Genomic DNA, 23,107 nt, shown 5'->3' on the forward strand with positions numbered 1-23,107 from the left:
AAAGGGCATATAAGTTTCATAACCTACTGGGGAAAACAGGCACTATCATACATCTTTTACAGGAAAGACATACACAGGAAAAATTCAGCACACAAAAAGGTATTAGCTCGAAGGAGATCAGCAAGTCAAAAAGCAGTGGTTTGACCTGACATGAAAGTTGAGCGCATTGAACACTAGAAAGCCTTATTTCTATATAAAACAGGAACAGCACAGCATACTTCTACTCTGATTTTTTTTAACTCAACAATGAAACTGTGTCAAAACACAGAGCACTGAAGAGTAAATTCTACTGCAGTGAGAGCCGTAACTACTAAAAGCTCTAATTAACTATAAGATGCCCAACAATCACCCACTCACAATACCAAATCTATAGCACACTGAATGTCTACTTTGAGGGAAAATATCGGTAAAACCTACCTATATCACGCAGCCCCAAACTGCCAAACTTGGGAAACAAAATAATAATTTTTTTCAGTGCTGCAAGTCAAACCATTTTAGTTTTGTCTAGTAAGAGACCACAAGAGAAGTACAGTACCTAGTAAAACTAGTTATGTCATGAGCAGTGAACATAATGAAGCTTAATTACCTGTGGATTTACACTCATCTCACCTCCCTGCATCACAGCAATTCTAACCCCCTCTGACCCTGCAGCAGGGCTGCATTGCTTCCCAAGAAAAAAATGAAACTGAAGAGCTGTGCAAATGCACAGCTGCTGAATGGAATACACAAAGCAACATTTTGGCTGAGCTAATTTGGTCTTTGTACTCCACCCAGCCCACTTACACGAGAGCTGACAGAATGCAAGAGGCTTCTACCACTTTTATCTGAAATTGGTYGGTGGCTCAAAAAGATGTCCACCCATCAGCTTTACCTAACAAATGAACAGCAGGAGTACAGAAGCCTCACTGTTTCACAGAATAAAGATAAAAAGGAAAAAGATCCAAGTAAAACTTCCTTGACATTTCTTTTACAACATTCATAGCTCTAACACACGGCTGTGTTGATGGATTCCCTAGCTCATCTTGTCATGTGGTATCCCAAAGCTTCCTTGGTGATGGTTAACTAGAACAGATGTTCAGCAAGGCGTTTCAGGAAAATTATTCAGAAATTTTTTTTGATAGCGTTAAAAAAAACAACAACAAAAAAACCCCACACAAACCACACACAAAGCATTTCACACCTTATTAGTCCTGCCTTTCAAAATGCCCAAACTGACTTCTCAAGGTGTAAGTTACAATACGGAAAGTTTTCTTTCTCAAACTCTCTCCTGCAATAGTAAACCCAGAGCACAGCAGTGAYGTTGCTACTAGGTTAGCAAGGCAGACTATTGTAGGGATACCAGCAGAATGAGTAGAGAGAAAGACTGCACATTTCACCTTATCTTTTACCTCCTACAGCAGGTAATATACTACACAAAGGTTCCTTTACAAGGTCTAGTTTTGTTTCCTGAATATTTACTGTTTTATCATTGTTTTTTTTTTCTAAAAGATGTTAATTTTCTTTTGAAAAACTTCGGTTCAATTCTTGAATTCTTATTCTCACAACAATGGAAAAATATTAACAGATCAATGCCTTAATTGCATAGATCCCTTTCCCCAAATTGAAAAAACTCATATCTGCACTGCCATGATCTATCACTCGCAGATGATCAAATAATTGTTTTTATGCTCTTCCCAAGTTCATTTCACAACAAACATCAGCCTATGCTAAATATACCTAAGCAGAACATGACTGAGATTTACAAATACAAGACAAGTATAAAGGGGCTATTTTCTAAGGTCACAAGATAAAATATTCTTACAAAATAAACCATGTGGTCTGTAGCCCCGGCTATTGCACAGTAAATTGTCAGAATATGGCTCCTATTATCATATTGTTTAGACTCCTGAATATGTGGGCAGGCATTAAATACATTTAGACCAGGTTTAAGGTCCCACTACAAAATGTAAATCCTGGAAACAACATTCCTTTTTAAAATAGAAGCTAAAATTATGAATAGCCTCCCTTTATATTACCTGTCCTCCCCCAAGAAAGTCTCACAACTTCCTTCAAACAAATGATAGATCCAATGGCACACTAAACTAGCTCAATCTGATCCCTCCATACAACATGCTTACGGCTACAACAGCCATACAAGTATCAACTGGGGMAACATTCAGCTGTTAAGATTATTATCATATCAGACACTTTATATATATTTTTTAACAGCTCTGTGAAATGTTAAGTAGTAAACAGTGGTCCTATGATATTTTCGTGACATAAAACAAACAAACAAAAAAGAAAAATACAGTATGAGATTCCTGAACAGTTTTTTCATTGTTGTCCCAGGGTAAAAGACAGTAACTCAAACCAGATCTGCTGGTCTCAGCCACTGGCCTGTCTGTTGTTCTTCCAGGCAAGATCCTGCAGTCCTGAGCTTTCTGGCTGTCGAGGTCTTCAGATCCTGAATTCCCTCCCTCATTCTGTTTGCCATACCAACACGGTGTCTGCTTTTATCTCTTCTACTTGTTTAACTTGGCTTGCTCTTCAATATTTGAGCTATTTAATCCCATTCATTTTGCGAAATGCCTTGGGATGAATTTCATGAGAGGCACTATTGAGTTGCAGGAAGATTAACTAACAATAATAGGATGGACTAGAAATAATGAGTTAGGAAAGGGGACTTTCTTCTTCTGTAAACATTACGTAACCTCTGAAATGCTGTTCAGATAGATATCTAAGCAAATTACTGAAACCTTGTATTATGCTATTTGCTTGATTAATTATTAACCAGAACGATTCATTAAGCTGCAGACCTTGATCAAACCACAAGTTCCCACTGSAATCTCAGCTCAATAAGGATTTCTCTGTTTATTAGAAAATGAACTCTGTAGAACAAGAGTACAGATACTACCAGATGAGAGACTGTCTGTTCTTCCTGCTCAAATCCCAGAGCTCAGTACTGGCAGCTTTGAAGAAACTTCATTTTCAAGGCTGCACTCTGGCTGACGCCCATTTGAGCAGGACATTTGGCCTCTGAACACAAAATATACAGCTCTTCCCAGTCCAGCACCTCCAACTTCATAATTAGGGTGCCTTGCTGACCAAAGCACACTTCTTATCTCTTACTGTTTCAAAGACTCACTAACAGAAAGTCTGCTGATGTTCCTTTGTGCATAGGACAAATGTTAAATTAAAAAGAAATGATCAGGAAAATGGGAGGAAGAGAAGGGGAAATAAATGGTTAGAATCAGCTATTTTCCAGCATATTGATAAAGTGAAAGAGTGCATTTTATATTGCCAAACACAAATCAAATATGAATGTCAAACCACTGACAACAGCATGAAGACATGAAAGTCCTATCATTTTATTGGAATAAAAATTTGCTTCACATGTATTCAGTCAAGTGATTTTATTTTTTTAATGTCACAAATTAATGGGCTAGATCATATTTGTATTCAATCAGTCTGATCTGTAAACTGAAAATATCAATGTTAGCCTGTAAAATTGCTGAATGCTATTCAAGTAGCATTGGTAGTGAGAGTGGTATAGATCAAGAGAGAGGTTTTTATCATACACAGACAAAGAGAAAAAAAATCCTAGTCATAACTCGATTTTCAGTTACCAGAGTCAGATGAAAGCTAGAAAGGAAAAACACCTTTAAAATCAAGTAAATAATTCAGAGAAGCAATACCTTGGGAGAGATAACAGAAGTCCCAATGACTTAACATGAAATTAATGAGCAGTTGGTCATAAAGAGCTTGGAAAAAAGCACTCAGGCCTTAACTTTTCTATGCTCAAAAGAAGGGGAGACAAGATCCAAGGAAAAAATTAATCTGAATACTTGTCACGTAGGAAAGCCATAGTACTCTTCAAGGCTTGTCTGTACAGAGAACTCAGGACCTCGGGGTGCAAATTCACAAAGCATCAGCTACTCTACATTAATTCCCCTTTTGGATATACTTAACAGCCGTGCACTCCAACTGGAAGTGAACAAGTTGCACAACAAAAAGATATCCCTCATTAAAGGCCAAAAACATTCATGCGGGATAGCTTCTGTATTCCAGTTTTACAACCTAGTATTCTGCACTGACTTCCTAGTACAGATGAGCTGCACGTCAAGGTTTGGCTTTGCCGTACGAGCGTAGGAAGTCTATGGGCTGCAGGCCAGTTGAATAATAAATGTTGGTTTACTCTGAATAACACCATCTTACTTTGCTGTATTCACTACTGGTCATACCGCTTCTCACAAAAGGGTAAGACCTCATCAAGAGCCTTGCTAGTATGATATGGGAAACAAAAAGCCCGGTTTCAGGCCTGAAAGAATCAACATTTATGCCCATTTAGTGAATCGACATGTATGGCCTAATTTAAAAGGGGTCGTGGAAGATGATGGCACAACTGCTAGAAATTTAAATCAGTACAGATCACATTCTGGAATAGAACAATACTGTAATTTACTATTACTGTCTCAGTTTTCCATGGAGATTGGAATTTCTGTGGGTATTTTCACACTAACAGATTGCATCGAAAACTGAATTGATAAACAATGGCTTCATCCTTGCTCTCACTTACAAAAATACCTAAATCTGCTCTTAAACTGTAACAAAATCAAGCTTGTGTATAGGGACATTTGTCAGGATTCTTCCCACCACTCTTTAAAAAACATTTCATTTACTAAATTCTGAAAATTGGCTACTGCCCAAAGTCACAAACATTTCCATAGGAAGCATGTATTTAAATATTGCAGTCTATCTTAAGGCATACTTGCAGAACACTTCATAAATACTTTAAGTTATGAGATTATGTGCAAGATTCACTCGATACCATCCCTGCAACTTAATACAACAAAAGCCTATAACTACTTTTTCAGACAATGCACTAGGTAAATGAAATACATCTAGCTGGATCATTCCTAAATCCATGATAGCAGTCCTGTTTCTGATGCCTTTGAAACATTTTAGTAGTGATTTTAATTTCTTTAACAAGCTCTCAGAATCCCCCTTCAATTTTAATTTTTTAAATGAGTAGCATATATTTACTCTGAACCTCTAAAATACAGCATTTACACAAGCTTTGAATAGTTTTCAGGCACTTTATTCCTATGGCTCTTCAAGCTTCCTCATTCTTATTAAGTTTCTTTTGAAGTTAGCATTACTTACCGAAATTTTTTCCATGCTCCGACACGGATGTTCAGTCTCAGTACGTTATGATAACAACTATAACGTGATTCTGCTGTCATAACACTTTGGACCACATCCCATTCATTGCTCAATACCAATTCAAGACTTGTTTCCTCTTACAATGCTTCAGAACTTTATCATCATCATATTGTATCATTTACGATGCATTAAAAAAAACAAAAAAACAGTTTCTGCATTACATTCCAACATGCCACATATTGAGTCTTGGGGGAGAGCAGGAAGAGAAATGGTCTCTTGACACCATTGTGGATTTCTGCTCTCCTGAGCTCTGTAATTTTCTTTAGCMTGTGTGTTACTATCCTAGCCAACTAATATTATGTATATTCTATTTCAGCATGGAAATTAAATTCTGGGGGATTCTCTGTTAATCTGTTGATATGGTTAACTTATTTACCTTGTTTAGTCTCAGCTTTCTTTACCACGCAACACTCCTCCACTGGAACAACAATTCTGCCATATCAATAGAACTTGTATTCTGGTATTAAAATGAACACAGCAAACATCTGGGTTTTACTGCCTAAATAAGATTATTTCTTAGGACTGTTCAGCACTACTTACTACCTCAACTTTTTTAGTTCTGTCCTTTCAGTCTTAAAAAAAATTCTAACCTCCTCTCTAGGAAACACATACTCCAGAGTTCTGTGCTTTTCCACATCTCTCAGCTCCTCCCCATCTTCAGTATAAAAGCTCCTCCATAATCTTTTAAAACTTCTAGTGTCAAATGTTTGATTCCATGTTGGTTAGAGTCCATCACTCCTTATAAACTCCGTTTATTCCAAAAATTTCCCCAAAGCGTAATAGAGCTAAGCCCTTCTCTCCTCTGCCCTCTTCTCCAACACTGTTGAGGCTGCGCCTCTGCGTGCTCCTGCACAAAGCCAGGAATATGGCAGAGAACATTGGCATGACTGTCTTAACCCTCAACCCCATCTCTAGGAGCTTCCTAACCACTACTGCTCCCTGTGTTGTGCTACACATCTGCGGTACAACCACTGGCCCTTCCCAAGTACTCCAAAAGCTGCAGTATGAGTCATACATTTGATTATGGAGTATGCCATAACAGCCACAGATATATCACACAGTCCTAATCCCACAGATTTTTGCTGCTCTTGGTGGAAGGGGAGGGGGGAAATCCATCCAGCTACTATGAAGCGGTTCAAGTCTGATTCATTTTTCTTCTTAAGAAATTCTTTTCCTTGGTTATACTACTTGTTACCCACATCCATGTTTGCTGTCCCCTCCATTCTGCCCTCCACCTGAGTCTTGGCAAGTTTTCAACCTTCACAATAGACAGTTGTTCTTAGTTCCACAGCTGAAAATTCTCCTGAATATTTACTATACTACTGTATCACCATCAAGTAGAAATTTTCCCCCAGGTTTTCAACTGAATGTATTAGTCTTCCCTTAATATTCTAAAACCATCAAATAACAGTACTGTAAACTGTCAGAGTTCTTGCATTTCATGTCAGATGGTTACAGGTCTCTGAACTGGTCACTGATATATATATTTTTTAATCTAACTGAACGGAACAGGACCTCCGAGACTTAACTAGAATACACAGTTATTTGGAAATGCAAATTTTATTTCTTTACAATTATTCTTCTCCTCACCCCTGACATTTTCCAGGTAGATTAGTTTGGGAATACTGTGGAGGCAAGATTTCTAGCCTTAGATAAGGGAAGTAAAGGGAATACACTTTGCACACCTTGGGTCTGAGCCATAGGTATTTCCTCAAAAACAAACAAACAAAACCCCCCCCCCCCCAAAAATCAAAAAATAGAACACAAAATCCCCCAATGCTTCCCTGCCCCCCCCCTCAGAAAACCAAACTCCCAAACTACCCAGCAACACTAATAGGATCAGAGATTACAAAATTTAGAAGGGAAGCCCAAGGTCTATATGAGAAATCATGATACTCAGAATGCTATCAGTCAAGACTAATTATATAAAACTGAAAATCATCATCTAGTATGGAACAATAACACACTGGTAGTGAAAAGACTATCTTACAAATCCCCCTTGAAATCCAATGGGCCTTTAAATAAAAGGGCTTTCAGCTGCTCATGTTTGTCCTGAAGCCAGGCATTAGAAAGCATAGAAACCTTACAAAAATGTTCCATTACTCAGTATGACCAATTGTAAATTCTAAAACTCTTGAGACAGCACTTCCAGTTCTTGGGACTGGTTAAACAAAAAAATTTAAATAGCTAGCAATTAGTGGTGACATTCACAGTTGGCTCCAGTTAAGAGCATATTCTTTCTTTCCTTCTCTAGCTGCTGCACTGGTCAGGTAAAACAAGACTTAGAATAGGAGCGGTGCCAACTTAGTGGAAGTTCACGTGCTCCTCTCGGCACAGCGGGGATTGCTAAAGGCAGGAAAATGAATCAGCCAAGCGAGGGGTGAGAAATGGAATACAAAAAGACCTATCCCCTCAGGTCGATGGGTCTTCCCTCTTGTAAACTAGACATTTTAGAGATGGTATCTATTTGCTCTGACTGCCTCCTGCTGCCAGAATAGAGTGTACAGCTGTATCACAAGATGAAGGCTGCAGAGAATGACAGCTCAAATCCCACAGCGAGGGTGCTGCTTTGAAGTAAAGGATTATACTCAGCCTAGAACTGGGAAGACGTCAATGAATTTCAGATTTGCTGCCCGTTTACAAAAATTGCAACCGGAAACAGCATAGTTGAAGTCTATTCCTTATATTGGACTTCCTACTGAACACTGACATCCAGAGCTTTCCTGTTCACTTCTCCAGAAAGGGAGGCATAAAAGGTTACCAAGGGTTATCAAAAATCTTCTGGCACAGAATATCTCATAAAGTTAAAATGAACTATGAAAAAACTTCATATAAAATGGAAAAAGTTAAAATAACATTGTGGCAATTCTGTAACTCCTAATTTAAAGAAAATACCTGCATTTCTTCTATTCTAACCAAAAGATACATTTTTCTTTACAAGTAAATTCTGGGTGTTTGGCAGTCGTTGCGCAGTATAAGACCTCGGCTTCCAGGCTGACAGTCATCAACACAGTTTTATCTCGTCATAAAACTTTCCTCAAACTACTCTATCAACCTGCCTCAACACTAACTGAAGAAACCCAGACGGTTATTTCAGGTAAGGTATGCATGCAGGGGTATGGGCATTTGGAGAAGTGGAAACAATCAGAAACACGGCATAAGTTTTGGCTCACAGCTAAATTCCTTAAGGGCCCGGACAATCTACCGGTGCTGATCTTATCTGAAATGTTTTTTCTGGAACCAGCTTCGTAACTGGCAGTCACGTACTTTATCCCCAGTGGTGGGAATTTCACTAGTGGCAATTATACTTGTTCTAATCCTTGAGATAAACAAAAAAAAAAAAAAAAAAAAAAAAAAGAAAAAGAAAAAAACCCCAACTTTCTGCTCATCCACCAAAATGGATTAGTGCTTTTACCAAGGCATCAGCAGAGAAGCAAGAAAAAGCATCACTGAAGCAACAGAGCTGCACCTGGGTAGTTAGATCAGAGATGAAAACACCATAATAGGAGCAGTTATCTGTAGACCCAAGCAAATTCCATGCTTTAGCAACAATCTAATTTGAAGTATAATATATATACATATACATATATATATATAAAACACACAAATGAAAGGAATATGGCTTTCTTTCCCTGGCCACCCTCCTCCAACACAAGATGATGCGAGATTTCCTTTAGTCTAGACCTGTAGTTCTTTCAGTCTACTCAAGCAATGTAGCTATAGCAAGTCAAAACAACTTAAAGAAATTATGATGACAATTCTTATTCTCTCCAGTTAAATGCTGCAAGATTAATTTAGGATGATGGGTGTCAGAAGATGACAGATTTTGAACAAGATATCCCATATCTTATTTTTTGATGGTTTGAGCATGATGCCTAACAGCCTTATTTGATGCTGTCTAGTTCTTGCTTTGGAAAATAGCACTCCCACTTCTCCATGCCACTCAATGCATAGATATCTTATATTCTTCTCAGTTATCTTCCTTCCAGTCTGACAAGTCTTAATTTATTCAGTAACTCCATTTACAAGAACTGCCCTACACTTTTGATCTTCCATGTTGCACATCTCTGAATATGCTGCATTTTTACTTTTTAGAGGTGAGGATAGATCTGCATACAGTTCTCAAGAGAGAGGTACTTCATATTCCCCTTAGGAGTATAATTCTCCTCTGATTTCAAACGAAAAACCGTTTGTCACGTTCTACCCTAAGCTTTAGGTGCAAAGACTAAACAGCCCACCAATGCTTATCTAAATAAATTTTTAACTGCTCGAACATGATGCTGAGATGATTTAAACACTTATTTTAGTTGTTGGCCATCAGCTTTTGTGAGCAACTAATCTCACAGCTGTTTTGTGCATGTTAATTCCTCTTATCAAGTTTTAAAACTGCATCATGTTAAATAAGTTAACTAATATATTACTTAAGAAAGACATATGAACATACACTTTCCTAAGCCATAAGCCTGTTTGTGCCTTTTTTTTTTTTTAACTAGTAAGCTAATTTCACTTGTATGTGTGATTTTTTTTTTCCTCAAGACACAATAATTAAATTATGTATCTCCATACTGGAGACTGGTATATTTATTTTAAATACATATAAGGCATTGCCCCACCCAAGTATATACATATATAACCTAAGTGTATGTACACACAAACATATAACTAAACATTTATTTTAACATAAAATGCACTCACACTAGAGGGCACAGCAGGCTACTGCATCATACAATTAAAGCAGAACAATTTTAGTGACTTAAGTCCTACAGCAGCATTTTGTTAATTGAAAAAACATGTATGTAGGTATGTACATATGCATGTACACTGGGAAGTGAAAAAGAAACCTCATTTCTCAAATTCCCATAGACGTCCTCTGAATCTTTTTATCTTGAAGCAGGTTTCCTCTATCACACAGTTCCATAACTTGGTGGAAAAGGTAATAGAATATGTTATTTTGGCTGAAGTGATATGGCAACTGGGAGCAAAGCTACGCCAACAGCTCTTGTTAGGATTCTTGTGACTGTTCTGGATGATAGTTTGGGAACTAACTCTGTTTTATTTACGCAACTGCAGGAGACCTCAYGGTAGTTTGACTCATTAGTATTGTCATGGTAGCACTGCCATATCACAATCATTGTAGTTAGAGCAATACGAACTTTATGCCATTGCCAAACCACAAAATTCCCAAATGCCCAGACATTTGTATGAAGGTCTTCAGTATTTTTATGAAAACAAGTTTGATTTTTTAAAATCAAAATACAATACTGTTTTTTCTTTTTTCTTATTGCACTTTCTAGGCAGGTTATGTTTCATGTCTGCTAAATAACAAGCTTTTTAGCTTTGTTCTAACGAACCAACAGGAACGCTCAACAACTAAAGCAGTTCAAGATGCCTTGAAAATGACTCTTGTTCCTGTTCACAAGCAGCAAAAGCCTGCTGGATAAGCAAAGCCTCATCCTTTCCAAAGGCTACCATCTGCACAAAAAAAAAAAAAAAAAAAATCTGATCAAGATCTCCCAAGATTAAAGCAACAACCCAACCTATACAAACAAATGATTCTTATACCACATTAAAGGCTTAAGGCAGGATATGACTTAATAACTGTCTCAACTTGGAAGACAAAAGTGCAATGCTAAGAATCTCAGGATGAATTCAGGTAATCACTCAAAACACCTTCCACTTGCAGATATCAAATCTGCTTGAAAGTTTGTGGTAGCCTTTAATTTTATGCTTCACATCAGTCGCTATCAGGGATTTGCTCATGGTTAATCCAGTTTCAATGTCTTAGCAACAAGCTCTCAGAAAACAGCCTCATTACACATGGAATGAATGAAGAAGTGTCTAGCAACTTGAACTCCCAGTCTTGCCAGTAAGACACCCAAGAACCAAATATCAAACTAATTAAATGTCCTGCTTTGAAAAGAGTGAAGGAGGAACAAGAGACAGACTGATATAGATTAAATTTTAGGATTTTAGCACACTTTTCATGATATTCTTAAAAGTAAACTAAGGAAACATAGTATAGCTGTAACTGGTATAAAGTTGATATGCAATTCATAGAAAGGTGAAAGTGGGAGCTCCATCACTGGGGGTCTGTGTAATCTGTTTTGAAGAATATCTATCAGAAAGAATACAACTTTGTTTTGGTGTAAATAAATCACCCGAGTCTTCCACCTAAGTTTTCCATGATTAACTGGTGTTTGAGAGTGACTGCGAATGAATCATTGTCACAGTGGGAACGCACATTGAATGGAGCGTCAAAAAACTCCCCTGATAGCAACACTCTGATGGTATTGATTAAATTAGGTAATATAACAGAGATGGAGTTTAAAAAGGCTGTGAACTATCCTATGCTGGAGGATTCAAGTAGCTGGAGGAGGGCAATGGAGAATCAAACTCTGAATTCAATCTGGAGGTTACAGTAGGTCACAGGCAGCACAAGGCAACAATATGATGCTGTTGCCATACAGGAAAAAAAGGAAGACTTGTTTACAGTGTATTAACAAGAATACATATGACACAAGTTAACCATCTACAAAGTAGTAGCAAGCCTCAACTAACGTACAGTATATAATTTTTAAGTAATAAATTAAAAAAGACCAATTAGAGAAGACCAAAATAACATTCTTGAGTACTACTGGTAGCTGAATTTTGCATGGGAAACACACATGGCATAAAACTTCATAAATATTATTTCCATACTGAAGGCTTCCCTCCACACCATTTTTATTACAATCTTCCCCCAAGAAATGAATGAAAACAGACCAAGTTGGGGCCATTTAGTAGCTGATAGTCTTTCTTTCAGAGATCACAATTTTATAAGACATCTCTTTCTTTGTGTCTAACAAATAGAAGGCAACTGACTGTAAGTGTCACCTTACGTCACTGTTGTTGAAGGACGGAATTACAGGGAGAGAAGCAACAAAATTACTTAAGGGAAGGAGAAAGGAACACAAGGAAGGGAAAGGCTGGAGCAATTGGTTAATGTTCAGGGCAGAGAAAGCCCAAACTCACAGACTGTAAATACATTCTAAGCATCGGCATGCACGGATCCCTGCTGAGATGTTTTTTGTGCCATTTCATACTTGACAATAGTTTCTCTCACTTGGCTCTTTCCTGGCATTCCCATTCCGAGAGCCTCCATGGCTCAGGACACAGAGGTGCTGCAGGGTACTGGCATCCCTGTGAAAGGGAGGTACCCCCCCCCCCCACACACACACACACTGTTCTGAGTGTTCTGGGTGCTATTGGCGGCTCCAGCTGCCTATTTTTCCTCCTCTTGGTGCTGAAATATCTTCTATTGCTATGGTCGTTTCTGCCCCTAATTTATATTGTCAGCATGTCCCCGGCTTAATTCACCTGGGGAACAAGAAACACTCAGCTCATAAATCTAAATCATAGCTCAAAACTGGCCAGTTCTGGGCAGTATTCCATGAAGAGTTAAATACTGAAGTACTGCCAATTGTTAAAATTAAAGCTATCTCCAAGTTGTTCTCAGAACGCTGTCACATTTCAAGAACATGATATCCACCCACAGGACATCCAGATGCACCAACTGGATTTAAAGGAGGTGGTACACAATTCAGGGTTTATCAAGTGTGCAAATGGTTCTCTCGTAAAGTTTTCGTGATGCTCTACCAAAGTGACAGACTCTTCTGAGAGAGGGCACATTTCAAAGGCTCATTCAGTCCAAGAGAGCATTCCCCCCCACTTCTCATTAACATACATAATATCTCCAAGATGGGGCAAAACATATTACTTCTTCTGCAGTGACAGCTCTCAGCTGTCAGCAAATAGCATTTAATTTTCAGCGTGAAATATTCAGCTCAAACAAAGGCTGGTAATGCAGCACCTGCAAAATTTTTCCCAGATGGATCTTTGAAACCCTTCGGCATTGTGTTGTACATTCAAGATTTCTTTTAACAATAGGAGTTGAAGCCAAGGCAAACACACAGCCCTCTCCTTTCCTGATCCTTGAAGCTGGTGTTACATACTTGCAGTTGCACTGCAAACACACACCRAAATGGACAGGGAGTTCTAACAGGGAATCAGTTTTTTCTTTCACTTGATTCCTGAGGATTTCACATATTCATGTTTAATATGCATAATGCACAGGCTTGTACAACAATCAGTGCCTTTTCCATCCACCCCAAAAAGCAAGGAAGAACAAACATACAAGCTTTCTCTGTTCTCCTGTCCGTGAGCTGAAATAAGCTAAGGGAGCAAGGTTATTATTTAGTTGGACATAATATCTATCTGTTCAGAGATCTTTTACAATTAAGGCAAAGAATGACTTTGATATATGTGCCAGAGATAAGAATCAGGGAATTATAAGACAGGAGCAGACAGGCATTAAGAACACTTGGTACAAAATTAATCAGCTTAAGAGGTGCAAATGTAGTCTAAAGGCTAAATACCTCAAAACCCCACATTTCTATATTCCTAAATGGTGCCTACAAGGAATGCATAGACACAGAGATCAATTGCATTGTACAAAGTCTGACTTGTCTTTATAGCACTGACCAAATCTCAGTTCTGTTTCTACCAGTTCTGTGGAGATGTCTCTCTTGAGACCAGACGATTTCCGAGACCAAATGACTACAATAGTAGCTTTGTACTAATCTAATGTCAAGACGACCCAAGAGATCCATGAAAAGACTCTGCTTCATATTTGGGCAGATTTCAAGGCCAGTACAGAGCAAGTCCCAGACACACTGCTTTCCATATCATTCTTGACAAACCACTTACTATCATTCTGCCAAAGCCTTCAAACGATCGAGCCACAAAATGCCCCAAAGCTGCAGGCAGTCATCTTCCACTCGGTGTCACCAAAGCCAGCATACAGGAAAAACAGAGCCCTAACACCACATATGCAATCACAAGCTTAAAGCTAGCAATTATCACACAGAATAGACATTGAAATCACTGGGAATATTTCTTTAAAAATGTCCACTTAATATGTTGCGGAAAAGAGAAAAAGAATGTTAACTACTGTACGTAGAGGTAAGAATGAGAAGAATCACCACAAGAGTACTACAAAAATCCACGCTGCTCTTGCAACTTGCGTTCTGCATTGAATTCTGGTTCTCTCTTCTGAAAAAAAGTTGTAATAGCAAGAGAAAAATACAGAGATAGACAACAGGAGTGACAATGGTAATAAAATGATCTCCTATGAGAAGAGACTATAAAAGATTAGGATTCTGCAGCAAGGGAAACAGATACTGAAACATGACAGAGAGATGATAAAACCAGAGTTACAAAGAAAGCGTGAATAGTCATTTCCTATTCACTTCATAAACCAAGAGCTAGGGCATCAAATCAAAACTAAAAAAGCAAGCTTCAAAACTTCTATTGGTACTTTCAAACAAAAGAAACAGCGTTTCTACTAAAGGATGTTAAGTTATGGAACTTATACCAGAGGATGTCATGGAAATGAAGAGTGCCTAGTGGTTAAAACAGGATTACATGAACCCATGAAGGACAGGTCCATCAAGGGCTATCATCTGAATGCAGACTCATCTCTAAACTTTTGATTGCCGAACTTAAGGATGCCAGAATGAAGGAAAATAATCATTCTATAGTTCACCTATTTTTTAATATTACCCTCAACATTGCTGCTAGCTATGGTTACAGACAGTATGGTGAACTAAACAGAATTCTGATCAATGTGTCCAATCCTCGAGTAAAGACAACCTATAATGTCTTTTGGAACTATGTATTATCCAACAACTTTGARTTTTCAAATATTGGGTATCACCATTTCATATACTGAGTATCATCTCATTAACCATAATTTTTTTCTTAGGTGAAAGTTAATTAGAGTAAGAACAGACTGTAATTAAAACAGCCTGTGACCAGTCCATGACCCAGGCAGAGCTGGAAAGGGAACAATTTCCTGTTTTATTTATGATATAAAATAATTATTTCTGTTACTGATAAAGGTACTTACATATTCCTTTCCAATAAATCCCATGCCTCCCACATGTTGCTCTGCTATTTCCTTTCTGCAGCTGCCCCTTCTGAAGCTGTTCTCTAGAATTAAAAGCAAGATGTAGATGTGTGCAAAGACAGGAAGCCTTGCCTCTGTTCAGAAGAGGGACAGGTCTAAAGGGACAAGAGCTTGTGGACTCTTTCAGCAAAACTGTTCTGGAAAGAGGCGTGCACAGGTTGTAACAGAAGCATGGAGTCATAGGAGAGCGCTCAGTTCAAAAGGCTCAAGATTTGCTGTTGGAGACAAATGACTAAATATCACATTACAGCCAGTGCAGCCAAGATATCATTAAAAAAGCATGTATTTAAAGGCACCATACTGAGGTTCTAATACAAAATACAGAAGAAAAACAAAAAAGCAGTATCAGCTTTAATAACATGTAGCCCCGGTACTGAAAGGTTCACGCAAATAACCTGGACCTACTCAGATTTCAGCCCAACCTAAGAATCCAGGGCTCTTCGGAAATCCTTGGGTCAGCTAGTTCTGTACACAATAAAACTCTGGATTATACAGTTAATCCATCAATATTATACTCTGAAGTGGAATTTTGCTCTGTAGAATATCAAAAGTTCAAGTACTAAAGCAACTTAAAACTTTAACAGTCAATGTGGTGACCAAAAAACATTCCTTCAAGAAGTTAAAGCAGCAGAAAGAGCCAAACACCTGAATCTGCTAAAGAGATTAGTCACACTGTCTCCCCAGTATTCTTGCTTCATATCAATACTTAAATTGACAAGTGCTATTCATTACTAAGAGCTAAAGTACACAGTCTGAATAAATGCATTTATGGTCTTGAAAAGAAGTCAGCAGTCCAAACAGATCCTCCAAGTACAACTATTCATCTCGGAAGAGCATAGGTCTCCTTTGGTAAAGGCATTCAGCACCCTGTCTTTTTCTGATAATTTCAAAAAATAATACAAAATTTCCACTAAAATTCCTGTTCTTTTATTGTTTTACAGATGATCACTCATTCACTGTAACTGCTGATCAACACTGTTTACCAAGCAATTAGCCCAAATACCAGAAAAGCATATTCCCTATCACTACTTTGTCTGTACTACCATAGAAACTTTCTTGCAGTATATTTTTTCAGAAGGACAAACAATCTGTTCAACTGTTCACACTCAAGTTTCAACAAAAGCCTGTTCATACGGGCTGCTGAAGAGACCAAGGTACCTGCCTCTCTTGCCTATATACATACCAGAATGCTAACCAAGTGCACCATTTACACAACCACAGTACACCTTGCTTGTTTAAATCACAGATCGTTTTATCTTCTATCACGCAGAAAAAAACCAAGCCTTTGTACACGGAAAGCCATATACTGCCACTGCTACTGTCTCAATTCATTTCCAAGCCATGGCTCTTTGCAGAATGACAAGTATCATACACGATCAGAATACAGCAGTGCCAGATCTGAAGACACTCTCCAGAAGACCGTCAAAGTCTACCTGCTACGTACGGTCTTTATACTTACTCCAGAACTGAGATAAACATAAGAATATGGGCACAACACTAAGCCTGAGGTAACAGGCCTAACTGAATGAGGCAAATATACTGCCTCATGACATAAAGCAAGCAACCCCGCACAGCACTGTGGTGTACAGATTTACATCCTGGAAATATCTGCACTGCACTCTACTGCATGGTATATACAAACCTTAAGACACCTGACCACCATGGAAGAAGCGGTTAATTGTATTTATCTAGATGTGCACTCGATGAAAGGAAAAGCGAGAGGACTAAAGGGAGAGGAAAAAGCATGTTCTTATTTTGTGTGTTTAGCAGTTTTACCRCTTCTCTGTAAACAGCTGTTTTACATTTACATGACTCTTCATAAAGAATCTTCAGTAAAAAAATGCAATTAACTACATTAACTACTATGCATGCTGAAGTGGTCCAAAATACCAAAAACAGCTCTAAGCTTAACTTTGGCAATTAGTTTAAAAATAATCACTTTTTGATGATCTGAAGGTACCACAAAGACAAATATGTGTTGCTCCAGGACAAATTATATTATATTGTATTATTTGAGCAACAACCCATTATAAAACACAAGTTAAATGCAGCAGATACAAAGTTCAATATTCAGTGTTAAAATTAGCATTTTCTGCTACTTAAGTCCAAAGTTGTAACTCCTAGCAGAGTTTTGACACCAGTGAGAGTTTAGATAATATTTATGCACAGAGAAATCATAGCAACCTATTTGGAAACTGTAAAATATGAACACATAAATTCAAAGACCTTTATCTTTCAGCATCAGATTATGAGTTTGTTTATAAATTCCAGGGTCCAGTGACGGACATCACAATTATACAAATCTCCTAATTCAAGCAGCATCTTGTCCTCACAAGGAAGGAGGGATTGTCCAATATCCTTTCCACCCCAAGAATGCTGGTGCATCCCCTCGCACTTCCCTAGACATTCCTTTTAACCCATTTTAAAACACTTGGTACTTTGACATCGCACATGCCTTTGAAATGTCAGTAATAAAATAAAAAACCAAACAAATTAACCCAAGAATGTAACAGGAACACAAAAGAAAAAACTTCATACATATTTAATATGTAACTCTCAAGTCTTTGCCCCCAGAGATGTGCAGCTGGCTGTTAGTTTGGCTTTCAGGACATACACTTTACTCTATAGGGGGCTGAAAAAGCATCAAAGGAAACAGAATACTTGTGAAAGAAAAAGAGAGTCTCACCACAGTGAGCTCTCAAACTCATGAACTAGCTCTCTGCAAGCCATCCATGTGAACATAACCTTTGGCAGCCAACCTATGCCCGGCACAGAACAACAGGGTGCTCAGATACACGTTTTCTCAGGGTCTGCACAATCAAAGGCAATGCTGATGGAGTTCAGGTCATTTCTGTGCCAAGAAGCTTGACGCATCCTGCCTAGGCCCACGTATGGTCCCAAAAACCAGTTGTTGAGCACACTGTTTTCTGCTTTCTGAAAGAAAAGAAGCTTCAAAATTCCACAAAAAGCTTCTAACGCAAGCTTTCTTTCACTTTCTTTTCAAAATAGTCACACCTAAGCTATGACCAGCCCAAAGAACATGCAGTTTAGTCCCCAAATTTAAGACTGCTGAAAACCAAATGGAGCTTATTGTACTCATTCATCTCAAACCCATTTTGTCAATAGCCTGTTTCTCCAAGACCCATCTGGAAGCTGATTTTTCGCTGCCACTAGCAAGGTGCATTGAGTTGTCAGGTGCAGACTCACAAAAACCTTGACACCATCTATCCTCAGTACCCATGGAAATTCATTATTCTAGCTGTTAGCTTCTGTTCAAGAACTCTTCTGGCCATCTGCTCTCAGTGAGAAGTTTATAATTAAATTGGTATGAGCAAAGCAAATCGAGTTATCTCTGTAACTGTCAACTGAACTGTCAACTGCCTGTCAACTTATGCCAATTAACAAAAGCTGTTAATAATGGCTTTTTAAGGAAAATCAGTATAGTGTACTCCAAGTAAGAGCAAAAAGTCTTTTTTAACTTTTAATGCAGCTCAGCTCACAACAATTTTTTATTCCTTTTCCTATGCTTCTTAAGAACAAAAAGTTACATACCACTGATGACACTCAGCGCTTTGATCCCATTTCTGTAAGGCAGCTTCTATTTCTTGCTTCCCTGCAGATAAATTGTCAGAGGTAAGAAATTCAGTCACCATCCCTCCTAACTCCTTTCTCTAGGGTGTTAGAGTACAATAATAAAACGGCATAAAATTGTATACATTTGTTAATTTTATAATACATTTGGCTCGAAAATGTTCTATGAACAATTTCACATTATTGTAATTATACGGAGCATCTAAGACCACTCAAAGAGATCATGCAGATTTAAGCACAGTAGCAAATTGTCTTGACTGACAAGGTGGTTTCACCACATTTGGAAGAACAGTCATCCATAACAAAAACATCTTCACAAATAATGAGAATTTGCAATGCTTTTGTTCCGATTCATTTCACAGCTTTACATCTAGGACTTGCCCCATTTCCCCTCCGACCTCCAAAAACCTGCAATCTCAAAGAGCTGAAACTAAGTGTGTATTAAAGGCAAGGACTATCAAAATAAAATAAAATACTATCAAAATAAAACTTAAATTTCATGTTTTAAATTGTTATACTGGTTTCCAGAAAAGGACAATTTAGATTATTATATTTAGTTATTTGGATAATAAAAGGGGCAACAAATAATTTAGAATAGTCTTTGTTGTATATATTAACTGTAACAAAGTTAATTTTTTTTTTTAATTCTGCGCCACCTACAGYGTTGCAAACACACACATTTGAGACAGTGGAGGAAAATCAGGAAATGAAACCTAACAGATTTCACTAAGTAAACAGACACATTTAAAAACTTAGTTCTTTTTACACCTGAATGTTTGGTAACAAAAAATAAAATGGGTTACAGCAAAAATTTATCTTAATACCACACAGAATACAGATGTGATAAGTGAGAAACAGACCTTTACAGCTTTAATTAGCCCTGGGTCTACCTACACTGTCTTTCAGAAAGCAAAATTTCAACACGTACCATAACACTACTGTTAGTCATTCCCTTAAAAAACAAAAAAAMCCACCAACAACAAAAAACAGGAAAAAAATCTACAACATTGTTTATAATGCAGGGTTATAAATCTGAAGTGTAAAGTCAGCTTCAAACACCGCCAGTCCCCCGCCCCAAATATGCATTTCCCTACCATCAGATGCATATGATTTCTTCTCCTCTGTGTCTTCTGTGATTTCATACATATCACTGTGTGCTCGGGCCAGGCGCCAAAGAAAATCTTTCTGGTCTGCGTACTGCAGTAAAAGCACAAATGTGATATATCAGCTGTGTGGGAAACCCATTCTGCCATTAACAAAGGACATGAGAAGGAAAAACCAAGTGTGGGCATAGAAGTTACACAGACATATTTTGAAACCTTAAAAGGCTCCAAATCTATAAAAACTGAAGCAGAACCACAAAAGAACAAACAGGAAAGCTACAATGCTCCACTAACCCTAACATTTCATTAAACCCTAACTACTTTCTTAAAATTCGCAAAACCAATTTTACATTTTTCATGCTTCAGTGAGCATTCAGGGAGTTTCACATCCTGGCTATTAAACCCAAGACACTACTGTAGCTGTACTGCTTATGCTGGAGAGTACATGTTCTGAGAAAATCAAACATTTTTAAGTAAAAACATAAAACCCAACCACCTAACAGTCTCTTACATTGGTTTGTTTTGCAACAAATTTCAGAAGATGACAGGCTGCCATTCTTTCCAGATGGGGAGAAAGAAGAGTTCTCCTTAGAATTAGAACTAGTCAAATAATCTGTTATTTCTGTCCTTTTATTTCTGCTGAAAATACAGGAGCCAAGCAGTTTTTGCTTGTTAGAAGGCAAACTAAAAAGCTTCCTTTACTGGCTATACGGGACTTAGGTAAACACTAACTGAGGCTGACAGTGGGATGTAGTGCCACTGCAGCAGACGCATGCCTGAAGTAGCTCCTGTAGATAGCAGCAGCAAAGACACAGCAAGGCAGATTTCAGTGCTGGGTGCCTCTGCTGTGCTTGGCTATAGGTATAACATAACTATCTGCAATAGCTAGAGTAAAACTATCACTGACCCTTGTTAAATTTCAGCATTCACTGAATCAGGGGATCAAGTCACATAGCATACACGATATAAAAAACCCACAGTCTTTAAGGCAACAAAAACCTTGCATCATCCAGGTTTTTAATCTCATTAAGCAATATACACATAAGTGTTGCCTAACCCTTCTGCCTGGGTATGCAACTCATTGATTTCAGTGTAGTAATAGCACTGCATAGCGAGGCCTCTTCATTATCACGCTCATGAACCTATGAGGCATGTGCAGCGGACAGTCCTTGGAAAGAATGTTGCCTGAATGTAAATGGAATAATATATAAATTTCCTGAATATAAATGGCACAACTGTATTGTGCATATGCAATGAGGTAAACACATTCTCAAAAGGTTTGCTGAGTTTATTGCAGAGGCATAGTACTGTTATACTGCACATGTGCAGTGTGTTCATTCAGGGAAAGCAATGACATGATAAGACATGGAGCTCCAAGACCAAGAGTGGTCAGGAACCGGCTGCTGCTGTAGCGTAAACAACTCTGGCCTGCAGCCCACTCTCAAGCTGCTCCTGAGAAAGGGGGCCACTGGAAGCAGGCCCAATTGCTGTGCAGGATCTAGACCCTACTAAGATAAGCAATTTCCTCTCTCCCGGCACATTTCTCCCTGGAAACATAAAAAGTCAACCTTTACCACCAGTTTGTTATTAAGGAGCAGCTGGAATCCTTCTCTCTTCTCCTGATCATCTCCATTATGCAACTGGTCAGCCTGCTGCAGCAGCTGACCCATTCCTTCCTCTACCGAGGAATCTAAGATTAAATGTGTTTCATCCTCATTGACCAGGTCCAGGGAATCCCTTCGTGCAGTCCTCACTGTTTCACAGCTCACTTCATCTTCCCCTTCCTCACTCTCTCGCTCTGACTCCCGGTCATAATCCGACTCAGCATTGGCTGTGGTGTACCTTTCAGAAAGGAACATAATGCAAAATTAGCCTGAGCAGATACCAGCTGTCTACGACACAGTTTTATACATACGGTACACAAAGACTAAATCCTCCTAATAAAGAAAGAGGAGTATACCTCAGAGTTTATCCCAGAGAATACTATACAATCCAAGTTCTCAAATGACACACTTTCACTATTTCTCACGTAGTGCACACAGCCACAGAAAATTGAAGAAAGGAGGTCTTAGTCACAAGTGCCCATATCTTGCTTATATACTATACAGTTACATATTGTAACAGGTTCTCTTGGACCTTTTAATTTTAATGTAAGAATTAAGCATATTAAGAACAGACCTAGGACAGGTCACTTAAAATGTATGGATTATAGAAGAGAATTTCAACAGAAGTTTTAACGCACTCACTCACCCATGTGGAAGATGTAACTTTTTAACCTGATGTAACAGGGTTTTAACCTGATCCTGGAAATTTCAGACACAATAGCTGTTTTGGCAAAATCTAGTGCCTCCATCATATTGTCTGAGCACCAAATATGAAAGAGTTTGTTCACACTGACACGTGAAAAGCTATAAAACGGTAGGAGAGTGATCAAAACCATTTCACATGAAAAGAAGTCAAGCAGGGAGACAGCAAATGAGCCACACACAGACACCACAAACACAAAAACCCAGGCAATGATGAGCTGCTAAATTGGTCAAATGAAATAGAATAAAGCTTAGATCAAACTTTCTGAAAATGGCTAAAATTGGGCTCTCCCAAATCATATACAGGCACTTAAGTTGGAAATTTGAAAAAGCCTTCTATGTTGACTGACATTGTTGCAATGAAGTGTCTATTTACAGAATTAGGCCTGGGTTTAAGAACATAGCCTCAAACAACTTTTTTTTTTAAAAAAAGATCCTTGATCTATTTTGCCCCCTCACTTTTATCTGTATATCTTAACTAAAGAAGAAGCCAAAGTTGGTCAGTAATTTAATAATATGTAAATCTATATCCAGTTTTTGTTAGACTACCTAAATAGAGGGCTCTCTTCCTGAAGCAGGCTACTTCAAACCCCATAAATGTTTAATTCTAGATGCTCTATGTAGCTGTTATCTCAGTAAACTGTGCCCAAGCCACGTGTTGAGCTTTAAAAGTTCTATGTTACAATTAGAAGTCACTGCAATCCCGGGGGAGGGGAGGGCATTGGGTGCTGTGCTCCCACCAGACAGCTCAAGGAAATTGCTAGGTCATCTCATTTGTACTGTCTGAATTTCTCACTGTTCTCCAAGGGAAATTCTAGTGCTCTGTGTGTGAAGCTATCTTCATCTGGAGACAAAGATATGTGACCAAGGTCCATATCTAAAGAAAGCAGCTACAGCAG

At 38.3% G+C, this 23,107-nt stretch overlaps 1 protein-coding gene across 3 annotated transcripts in view; it reads right to left on the reverse strand.

The window, feature by feature from the left end:
- Positions 1 to 23,107, reverse strand: part of RMDN3 (regulator of microtubule dynamics 3) — a 44,860-nt gene that overhangs the window by 15,043 nt on the left and 6,710 nt on the right. For all 3 annotated transcript variants that reach the window (XM_026073139.1, XM_026073138.1, XM_026073137.1), the window contains exons 4-6: positions 21,477 to 21,744; positions 19,894 to 19,996; positions 18,761 to 18,821 (exon numbers count right to left, since the gene is read on the reverse strand). In XM_026073139.1, coding sequence (XP_025928924.1) covers positions 18,761 to 18,821; positions 19,894 to 19,996; positions 21,477 to 21,744 — 432 coding nt within the window. The remainder of the gene's footprint in view (positions 1 to 18,760; positions 18,822 to 19,893; positions 19,997 to 21,476; positions 21,745 to 23,107) is intronic.

Source organism: Apteryx rowi, unplaced genomic scaffold (genome assembly GCF_003343035.1).
Source record: "Apteryx rowi isolate R43461 unplaced genomic scaffold, aptRow1 scaffold_363, whole genome shotgun sequence".
Lineage (NCBI taxonomy): Eukaryota > Metazoa > Chordata > Aves > Apterygiformes > Apterygidae > Apteryx > Apteryx rowi.